Source organism: Canis lupus, chromosome 15 (genome assembly GCF_048164855.1).
Source record: "Canis lupus baileyi chromosome 15, mCanLup2.hap1, whole genome shotgun sequence".
NCBI classification, from domain to species: Eukaryota; Metazoa; Chordata; class Mammalia; order Carnivora; family Canidae; genus Canis; species Canis lupus.
In genome coordinates this window covers 47,676,986-47,687,090 of record NC_132852.1, presented here as the reverse complement: position 1 = coordinate 47,687,090, position 10,105 = coordinate 47,676,986, and the positions used below count along the sequence as shown (strand labels likewise).

The window sequence follows — 10,105 nt, the reverse complement described above, 5'->3', positions numbered from 1 at the left end:
AGGAAGTCAGGCGTCGGCTGGTGCGGGGAGGGAGGACACGGACGCCTCGTGTGGGCAGCAGGGCAGGGTCCTCCCCGAGCCCCCTCCCACCTTCCAGACTCTTCTAGGGGGAGTCTCCTTCCTTCAGTGTGCCTGGTCGCCGTCGGGCTGGCCCGGGCCAACCCGTCCCATCGTGGCCTCGTGCTCGCGGGCCGGCGGTCACTGTGGTTTCGCTGCCAGGGTGTGGTGTAGGAGCAGTGGCCTGTGCGGGCCCCTGGGGGGCTGCTAGGCCTCATCCGCCCCGCGCCGTGTTCCGCGCCACACGGAGCACCTGTTGAGAACAGTGGGCTTGTTCCTCCAGACAGTGGAGGGAACCGCTGTGGACTCGGACGTACAGGTTTTCATGGGAACATAGGTCTTCCTTTATCTAGGGTAAAGGGTGAGATGCAGGGGTTAGTGCGTGTGCCAGGGTCTAAGACTGGCTAGGTGGCCCTCAGCGGCCACGCCGGCCCCGTGTGCCAGCTCACGCTGGTCCACACCTATTGTGTCCCCAGTGTCAGTTTCACTGCTGTACCGTCGGCATCCCCACTCTGGCGACGTGTCAGAGTTTTTTGTCCATTTCTTTTTTTTTTTTTTAAGATTTTATTTTATTTATTCATAGAGGCAGAGAGAGAGAGAGAGGCAGAGACACAGGCAGAGGGAGAAGCAGGCACCACACAGAGAGCCCGACGTGGGATTCGATCCCAGGTCTCCAGGATCACACCCTGGGCTGCAGGGGGCGCTAAACTGCTGCGCCACCGGGGCTGCCCCTGTCCATTTCTTAAAAACATTGTTTTCTTACTATGAATTTGAAGGCTCTTTGTGGTCTTTGTACACAGGACGCTTGCTGCTGCGACGTGTGGCTGTTCCTGCGTGTGCAGCTTGTGCTTTCCTTTCTTACTGGGGATTTCTCAGAGCAGCCGGTCTAGTTTACCAGTTATCAGTGGGCCGTTTCTCGTTTCTTGTGATTTTGGTTATGTCTCTGACCCTCAAGTCACAAACGTCTTCTTTGTTTTCTTGTGTAGTGTACAACTTACGTTTTTTTAAAAAGATTTTATTTTTCATGAGAGACACACAGAGAGAGGCAGAGACACAGGTAGAGGGAGACGCAGGCTCCATGCAGGGAGCCCGATGGGGGACTCGATCCCAGAACCCAGGCATCAGGAAGGAGGGTTGGGTTTCGTCAAATGTTTTTTTTTTTTCATCTTTTGAAGTGATCATGTGTTGTTTCTGTCAAAAAAAATTCTATGATATGATATATTTATTGGCTTTCAGATGCAGACCCCTCACTGTAAATTATGTGGTGTATAGTCCATTTTTATTTGTTGCTAGGTTCTGTGCTGAAGCTTTGTGTTTGTGCATTCACAGCAGGTGGCATCTCCGATGTCTGAGGAGTGATGGGATCTGGGTGATGACGGTGTGGAATGGGCGCTTACCTCTCACTTTAACCAGCGTGCGTTATTATATTTAGAGCAAGTGCCTCGAAGCCAGCATGGAATTTGGTGATTTTTAAAAGTCCAAACTAAAAAAAAAAAAAAACAAAACAAAACGTCCAAACTATACCTTGTCTTTAATTCAGTGTGTTTGCCTGTGATATTTTGATGCGGTGAGAAATACAGAAGAGCGCCCAGATGGCTCAGTCGGTTAAGCATCTCTTAAAATGAGTGGTAAAAATCACAGAGGGAGACAGGACATGAGCAACCCCTAACTCTGGGACACAAACAAGGGGCAGTTGAAGGGAGGTGGGGGGGGTGTTGGGGTGACTGGGTGACGGGCACTGACCTGACGCGATGAGCACTGGGGGTTAGACTATGTGTTGGCAAATCGAACTCCAATAAAAAATATACCAAAAAAAGCGCATCTGACTCTTGATTTCGACTCAGATCGTGATCTCTGGATCATGATATTGAGCCCTGCGATTGAGCCCCGCCTTGGGCTCTGTGCTGGGTGTGGAGCCCCCTCACTTGCTTTCTCTAAAAACACAAGACAAAAAACATATTTTGGTCTTTCTGTCCACCTCCTGACCAGAGCTCCTAAATCCTATGAAGTGTCTTGGATGAAAGGAGTTTTTTGTTTGTTTGTTTTTTTCCCAGGGAGGGCCTGTGGACTCTGGGATGGCTCTAAGATGGGGATGGGCACCAGAAAGACCAGGCCATGACTAGGAGCCTCATCCTGAGGGCGGGGGGGCGGGGGGGCTCTCCGGAGACAGTTAACAACTAGTCATGGCCGTGTGATGAAGCCACCAGAAAGATCCCAGGAAGGTGGTTTCGGCCCAGCTCCACAGGGTTGAGGATGAGAGGCAGTGGCACTCAGGACCCTTCAGGACCTCGCCCTGGGGGCCTTGTCATCTGGGTTTCATCGAGTTCCCCTGAGTTCTGTGAGTTGTTCTAGCAAATTATCAAACGCAGCGAGGGGGTGGTGGGAGGCCCAGTTTATAGCTGACCTGTCTGGCATCCGAAGCGGGGCAGTTTCGTGGGACAGAGCCCCTCATCCATGGGGCTGACGCGTCTCCAGGGAGATGGTGTCAGAGCCTAGGTGGTTGGACCCCACTTCTCAGTGGGGAAGACTCAGAGCGGCGGGGTGAGCAGGAGTGCACAGGAGCAGAGACAGCCTCCTTTGCTCTGCTCGGTGTGCAGCACACGCCCATCCCAGGCAAGGCCCTGCACCATGGATGGAAGGGCAGCATGATTTGGGGTTAGGCCCAAGACTTTGTCATTTTTTCTGTTTCTCCTTTCCTGCCCTGCTGCTTTCTTCCTAGATTTCTTTGTATACATGGTATTTAGTGGGTGTAGGAATGATATACACACTTTTCATAGCCTGCTTCGACTTAATATCTTAGCACTTCATGTGGAACATAGCAGCCAACCCACCGTGTAGGTCTCCTTACCCCTCAGGCTGTAGGCGGATCACCTCTGCGTACCTCGGAACCCCCAGCAAACTGTATGGTGATAAATTCTGAATTTAAACTAAGAAATAGGGCAGCCCGGGGGGCTCAGTGGTTGAGTGTCTGCCTTTGGCCCAGGGCGTGACCCCGGGGTCCCGGGATCAAGTCCCGTGTCAGGCTCCCTGCATGGAGCCTGCTTCTCCCTCTGCTTGTGTCTCTGCCTCTCTCTCTCTGTATCTCTCATGAATAAATAAATAAAATCCTTTTTAAAAATAAACTAAGAAATATATTAAGTTTACATGACATTACAGATCTATAACTCTAATTTGGCTCTGTGTAAAAAAAAAAAAAAAAAAATTGGCTCTGTGTAGCTAGCCTTAACAATAAAAACTGCCAGTTGTTTTACCAGGAACAGATGGATTTTTTCAGGAATAAAAGAACTGCAATCTGAGACCCACATGCTGGCAAAACCTGAGGCGGGCGGGCAGGAGGGGGGGTGCAGGGAAGCATCCGTCAGTCTGTCCAGCAGGGCTCCCACCTCCCAGGCTGGGCCCAGGGGAGGCCGAGCTGGGCTCTTCCAGTGGGGTCCGCGGAGGGCCTCACTGGGAGGGCTGCGAGCGTCCCCTGCTGGAAGGTCCCGCTCTGTCTCCGTTACTGATTTTCACTATATATGGAGGGTCCCCCCTCCCCCAACATTTTAAAAAAAGATTCATTTTAGGAAGAAAGCAAGAGCACAAGCAGAAGGGGCAGAAGGAGAGCGGGAGAGAGCATCCCAAGCCCGACACAGGGCTTGAGATCATGACCCGAGCCGAAACCAGAGTCGGATGCCTAACCAACCGTGCTGCCAGGCGCCCCTCTATACGCGTTTTTACAATTTTTGTTGCTCCTCCTATATTCTTGATGTTCTCAGTTTCCCTATGGTACCATTTCTCTTCTGTCTGAAGAATTTCATTAACATTTTCCTCCAGAGCAGCTGCTCGAGGCATGAATTCTCTTACTTTTCCTTCATCTGGGATTATCTTTATTTCACCGGTGTGCCCAAGGGGCATTTTTGCTGGGTATAGAGTATCAGGCTGCACTTCTTTCAGCAGTTTATGAATATTGTTCGGTTCCTTCTGGCCCTTGTGGTTTCTGGTGAGAAACCCACAGCCTTGAAAAGAGTTGCCCTCCTACATGAAATGAATCATTTTCCTTTGGCTGATTTTGGAATTCTTCTTGGTCTTTTAGTTTTCATGAATTTCATTATGCCGGGTCTGCACAAATCTCAATTCTACAATACAGGGTCATCAGCTGCAATCACGATGCTTTACATTAGATCCTTAGACCTTGTTCATCTGACAGCTGAAAGTCTGTGCCATTTTACCGAACTCTCCCTATGTGCCCCACCCCCAGCTCCTGACAATCACTTTTCTACTCTGTGGTTTATAGACTGTACCTTTTTCTTTTTCTTAAGATCCCCATATAAGTCATACCCTGCAGTATTTGTCTTTATTTGGCTAATTGCACCCAGCATAATGCCCTCAAAATTCATCTATGTTGTTGCAGATGGCACGATTTTCCTTCTCATGACTGAATAATATTCCTGAATCTGTATTAAGGATGTCACATATTATAAATATATATGCACATATGTAACTCAAATGGACATATCATATATATACAAACATGAGTTACAAATGTGTATATATACGAAGCCATAAGTAATCAAAACAGTTACTGGTGTAAACACAGACACATAGAAGAGAGAGCCCAGAAATAAACCCACACGTTGTGGTAAATTAGTTTATGACCAAGGACCAGGAATGTACCGTGGGGAAAGGATAGTCTCTTCAATAAATGGTGTTGGGAAAATTGGACAGCCATATGCAGAAGGGTCCTAGGTATTCTCAATAGTATGTTGAGAGCCTGGATCTTGTTGAAATCCTAAGGAGAAGGTTGACTGTATTGTGTTGCAGGCAGTTAGGTCACCTGTCGCGTGCCAGCTGTAGTTCTCGTGGCCTCACCAGGGCAGCGGGGGGCCCACAGTGTACGTGGACGGCCAGACCCCACAACTGCAGCTCAACAGAGCCCAGAAACTACCTGGATGACTCACCTAATCTCCCTCCTCCCCGCACCTGCCCTGACCCTTCACAGCTCCCGGGGTACTTGGATTCCCCTCCCCGTGGCACAGTTCCTACAGCTGCACCCAGGCCTGGGCCGGGGCTGCCAGGGGCAGAGGGAAGGCGGCAGGTGACTGGGGCACGTGCCTCCGGTTGGAGGGTAGCTCCCCTCTCGGGGTCACGGGGGCCTGCCCGGCTGGCGCTGCCATCACTATGCCACCTGCACGTTATCACCTGGAGCTGGGGTGGGGACGCTGCAGGGCCTTCACTGCTGCTTTCAGACCCTAGGGCTTCTCCACAGCCCTTTCTGTCCACCCTGGGTGCACGTCCAGGCTTTGAGCGGGGCAATCCAGGACGGACAAACCGTGAAGTCGTCAGGGTCCTGTGGAACTTCGAACCTCCTCTCCTCACACCACCTCCCGGCTGCTACTTCTCACACACCAAGTTCCCTCTGCACCCACAGGGGAGAGTGGAGGGGGGCGCGCGCTGCCTCCTCTGCGGTCTCATCCCACAACCCAGCAGGTCAGGTGTCAGGCCGTCTGTCTCCCTTCACGGAGGCACAGGCCCCCACGGCCCGGGCCTCACCACCCCTAGTGCCTGAGCCGCCCGGCACAGCAGATGTGCCCAGCAGGTACCGTGGGCGGTCCGTCGTGCTGCCACCAAGGCCGGGGGCGGGGCAGCCCCGAGGCCCAGCCCTCCCCCAGGCAGCAGCCTCCAGCCGCCTCATTGGCACCCAGCCCAGGCCATGCAGCTTCCTCTTCCCCCAACCCATAGTCGCTGCCTCCCCCAGGGCTCCGCCCCCCCTCTGGCCTCACTTCCCCCCCAGAGGCAAGTGACTAAAAACGCAGCTGTGCCTCCAGTGCCCGCGCAGCCCCTGGTGCCCCCTGCTGCACCCGTGGCTGCGCTGCCCCCCAGGGGCCTGTTGACTCGCTGGTCCCTTCGCCTGGAATGCTCTCCCCAGAGCAGAATCCGCTGCTCTTTGGGGCTCCTCCAAGGCTGCCCCTCTCTTCCCTGTCTCCACCTACTTGTTCCTCGTAGCCTGGGGGGATCCGGAGAGCCTGCGGAGTGGCTGGTACCATCCTCGTCTTGCACTGAACTTGGGCTTTCCGCCTGGCTCCCCACTGGCCCCCAGGCCCGGTCAGTGGTTGGGGCGACAGAGCAGCCACCTACAGGAGATGTCGAGCTCGAGCAGCAAGGCCCACGTGTGGCACTGCTAGGCGGGTGGCCTCCACCTGCCAGCCTTGGGGTGGAGTCTCTGTCCGAGGGCCCCAGAGCTGGGAGGGAGAGATGCCAGGGCTTTGCATGCCCAGGCCCAAGGCTCAGCATGGTAGCTGGCGGTCCGCCATCCACCCTTTTCCATTTTCAGATGTGCGACAGGGTGAGGCTGTGGCTGCTGGGGGGGGGGGCTGGATATAGGTACCCTGGGCGGGCTCCCTCCTGAGGCCGCAGCTCCTGCCCCAGGGGCCTTCATCCCCCCCCAAATGTGAACGTAGAGGTCTTGGGCTGGCCCCCCAACACCAACCACTTGTGGGTGCTCCTGCTGAGCTGGGCACAAACCCCACAACCAGCGCCTCTGGTTCTGGAGGCCCCTGGAGTGCCTGACTAGGGTTTCTCTTTTTTTTTTTTTAAAGATTTATTTATTTATTTATGATAGACACGGGGGGGGGGGGGCAGAGACACAGGAGGAGGGAGAAGCAGGCTCCATGCCAGGAGCCCGAAGTGGGACTCGATCCTGGAACTCCAGGATTGTGCCCTGGGCCAAAGGCAGGCGCTAAACTGCTGAGCCACCCAGGGATCCCTGGGTTTCTCTTTCTTCTTAAAGGTGGTTTCAGCTGGGAGGGGCCAGCCTGGCTTAAGGGACAGATGTGCCAAGAACAGGGGCATCCTCCGCTCCCCTCTGGCCTGACCCCTCCACCTCCCCGGGGTGTCTTGCCAACAGCTCAGCTCAGCCCCCTGCCCACAGCTCTGCCTCACGCCCCCTCCTGCAGGGACGCACTGCCCTCCCCAGGGCTCCGGCCCCAACCTGCTCCACTGGCTCTGCCGCGGCCACCCGGCCCTTGAGGGACCGGCTAGTGGAGAGGATGTCCCAGCCCCTTCCAGCCTGGCCATGGGCAGAGGCCCCCTCAGGACTCACCCTGTGGGCAGGGCAGAGGGAGCTGGGGAGGAGCCGGATTCCTGGGGGAGCCACAGGCAGCCTACCTGTATGCGTGTGCATACAGACACGTGCGCCCGGGCACACACAGGCAAGTGTGCACCCCCCACCTGACTCCCCGCTGCGTCCCTGAGGCCCCAGAGTAAGCTCGGGAAGGTTTTGTCCCTCTGCCTGATGGCCCCCGCCGGCGTCTCCGCCTCTCGTGGCGGCTCCGAGGCCCTGACGTCTGCCCTTCACACCCCGTGCCACCCGGTGGCCGCCACCAGGCTATTTTAGGTGCTCGGGGCCGCCCTCCCCCAGGCTCTGCTACTGGCCACCTGCCGCCGCCTGTCCGCCTGGAATGCCGCCTGGCAGTTGGCCGGGGTGGGGGTGGGGACGGCCGGTTATAAGGCCGGGCGCCCCGGGAAGGCAGCCGTCCCTTCGCAGCCCGCCTCGTCCCGGCACCATGTCCACCCACCGCCTCGTGATGGTTCGGCACGGCGAGAGCACCTGGAACCAGGAGAACCGCTTCTGCGGCTGGTTCGACGCCGAGCTGAGCGAGAAGGGGGCCCAGGAGGCTGCAAGGGGGGCCCAGGCCATCAAGGACGCCAAGATGGAGTTTGACATCTGCTACACGTCCGTGCTGAAGAGGGCCATCCGCACCCTCTGGACCATCCTGGACGGCACGGACCAGATGTGGCTGCCCGTGGTGCGCACCTGGCGCCTCAACGAGCGCCACTACGGGGGCCTCACCGGCCTCAACAAGGCGGAGACGGCCGCCAAGCACGGGGAGGAGCAGGTGAAGATCTGGAGGCGCTCCTTCGACATCCCGCCACCCCCCATGGATGAGAAGCACCCCTACTACGGCTCCATCAGCAAGGTGAGCTGCCCAGGGCTCCAGGGGAGGGTCCAGGGGCAGCGCCCGGGGAAGGGCGCCCAGGGCCGCGGGAGGCACTGGCTATCTGGGGAGGGAACAGCAGTGTGGATGCCCCCAGGAGCGCCGGTACGCGGGCCTGAAGCCCGGGGAGTTGCCCACTTGCGAGAGCCTGAAGGACACCATCGCGCGGGCCCTCCCCTTCTGGAACGAGGAGATCGCCCCCCAGATCAAGGCTGGCAAGCGAGTGCTCATCGCGGCCCATGGGAACAGCCTGCGGGGCATTGTCAAGCACCTGGAAGGTGAGGCCACCCTCCCGCGGGGCGGGGGCGAGCATGCAAATCCTCATTTCAGCCAAGTGCGCCCTGGCCTGCAGCTCTGCAGACACCAGCACGCATGGGAGGGGTTCACACGGTCAGTGGGTAGGACCGAGAGACCATTCTTTAAAAACACTTTGTAAACTTGTTTCGCTTGTGTATGTCCTGGGACACTGGAAAATGAGTGTCGCGCCGAAGGCTGTGGATGAAAGGGCCCAGGCCCTGTGTAGGGCCTGGGAGGCCTGGGAATGGCCTGGCCTCCCGGACACAAGCCTGGGCAAGCCGCGGGAGGGCCCTGCCCAAGGACACCCAGCCCGGGGAAAGGCGGGGCCGTCTGGTCCACATCCATTTGTTGTGTGACCCTGGTCAAGTCACTTCACTTGCTGGGGCTCAAGCACCTTCTATGGGGTGGCGGGACTGCTCCCAGGACTGCCTATGCCCATCCCTAGGACCCCAGCTCACACCCACACCAGGCAAAGGTAAGACCAGTGAAACCTGGAGTGCAGGTGTGGAGCATTCCTGACCCCTGGCCCTCACTGGGTTCCCACTAAGGAGCACTGGGGGGTGGGTGGGGGACTATACCCTCCCAGCACGGCACACTCCTCCTCCGGGCTTCCTGTGAACGCACTCTACATTGCACAGATGCTCAGGACAGTCTAAGCATCGGAAAGGCCTTGCAACTTGTTGGGACTGTGGGAAGTGGAAGGAGGCAGGTAGGGTGGGGAGCACCAAACCTCCTGCTCTAGGGGTCGACAGGTTGCTGGCCAGAGCAGACAGGTGGCTCCCCGCCAACGGCCTGGCCAGCCCCAGTCCACCTCCCCACAACCACCTTGTGGCCGTCCCTTCCAGGGATAGGTCTGGGAGAGAAGCAAAGAGGCCAGCGACAGTCTCCCACTGTCCGCAGACCTGGGGGGTGGGGTGTCGGAACTGCAAAGGTCGAGCTGCTATTCCAGGCCAGGGGCTGCGGAGGCAGGCAGGGTCAGGTTTCCCCAGGAAACCGTGCCCTTTCCACCCACAGGGCCTCCCCTCCTGGCCACAGGAGGCCCTTCTCGGTGTCCCCTCCACAACCAGCTGTCAGGAGCACCCTTGCTCTGGATAGCCAGAACTTAGGAAGCTCTAAATACCCAACATCCATCAATCTGGCCAGAAGAGACTGATGTCAAGCCGAGGGCCCAGGTCCCAGTGGCTCCAGTTTGGGGGCACGAGGTCCTGGTTTACCACAACTTTCTGCAAGCCACTTGGGTCTCTCATTTCTGGCTGGACCTTCTTCAGCCCCATCTGCACTGTGGCCAGCTGCTGGGGGCGGGAGGGCTGCTGCCTGGCGGACTGGGCTCTGTGGCCCAGAAAGGTCACAGGGCCTGCTTCACGTGAGGGCGGGCAGCTGCCTGGCAGACTGAGGACTGTGTTCCCCGGCCCAGGGATGTCCGACCAGGCCATCATGGAGCTGAACCTACCCACGGGGATCCCCATCGTGTATGAGCTGGACCAGGCGCTGAAGCCCACCAAGCCTATGCGGTTCCTGGGTGACGAGGAAACCGTGCGGAAGGCCATGGAGGCTGTGGCCGCCCAGGGCAAGGCTAAGTGAAGGGTGGGCTTCTGGCAATAAAGGCACCTCCTCCTACCACCTGGAGTCCCATGTGACCGACCCCAGCATGCCCAGCTCCCAAAGCTTTGAGCTTGGGGTTCCACAAACCTGGCCCAAGGGTGCTTGGCCCCTGCTGCCCACCTCCATTAGGTGTGAGGGCCCCAGGAACCAAGGGCAGGGGTCTGGTCCCCAATCTG

At 57.3% G+C, this 10,105-nt stretch overlaps 1 protein-coding gene across 1 annotated transcript; it reads left to right on the top strand.

The window, feature by feature from the left end:
- Positions 1 to 7,432: 7,432 nt before the first annotated feature.
- On the top strand, positions 7,433 to 9,947 carry PGAM2 (phosphoglycerate mutase 2). The gene is made up of 3 exons (XM_072777144.1): positions 7,433 to 8,012; positions 8,128 to 8,308; positions 9,742 to 9,947. The coding sequence occupies exons 1-3, from the start codon at positions 7,494 to 7,496 to the stop codon at positions 9,906 to 9,908; spliced, it is 867 nt and encodes a 288-aa protein (XP_072633245.1). The 5' UTR covers positions 7,433 to 7,493; the 3' UTR covers positions 9,909 to 9,947.
- Positions 9,948 to 10,105: the final 158 nt, after the last annotated feature.

What these genes read in the sequence shown, in the direction of transcription:
- PGAM2 (XM_072777144.1), top strand. Translation starts at nt 7,494, where the DNA reads ATGCCGCCTGGCAGTTGGCCGGGGTGGGGGTGGGGACGGCCGGTTATA. An exon ending in ACTACGGCTCCATCAGCAAG is followed by an intron (nt 8,013 to 8,127) that starts GTGAGCTGCCCA and finishes GGATGCCCCCAG; the next exon opens with GAGCGCCGGTACGCGGGCCT. An exon ending in CATTGTCAAGCACCTGGAAG is followed by an intron (nt 8,309 to 9,741) that starts GTGAGGCCACCC and finishes TCCCCGGCCCAG; the next exon opens with GGATGTCCGACCAGGCCATC.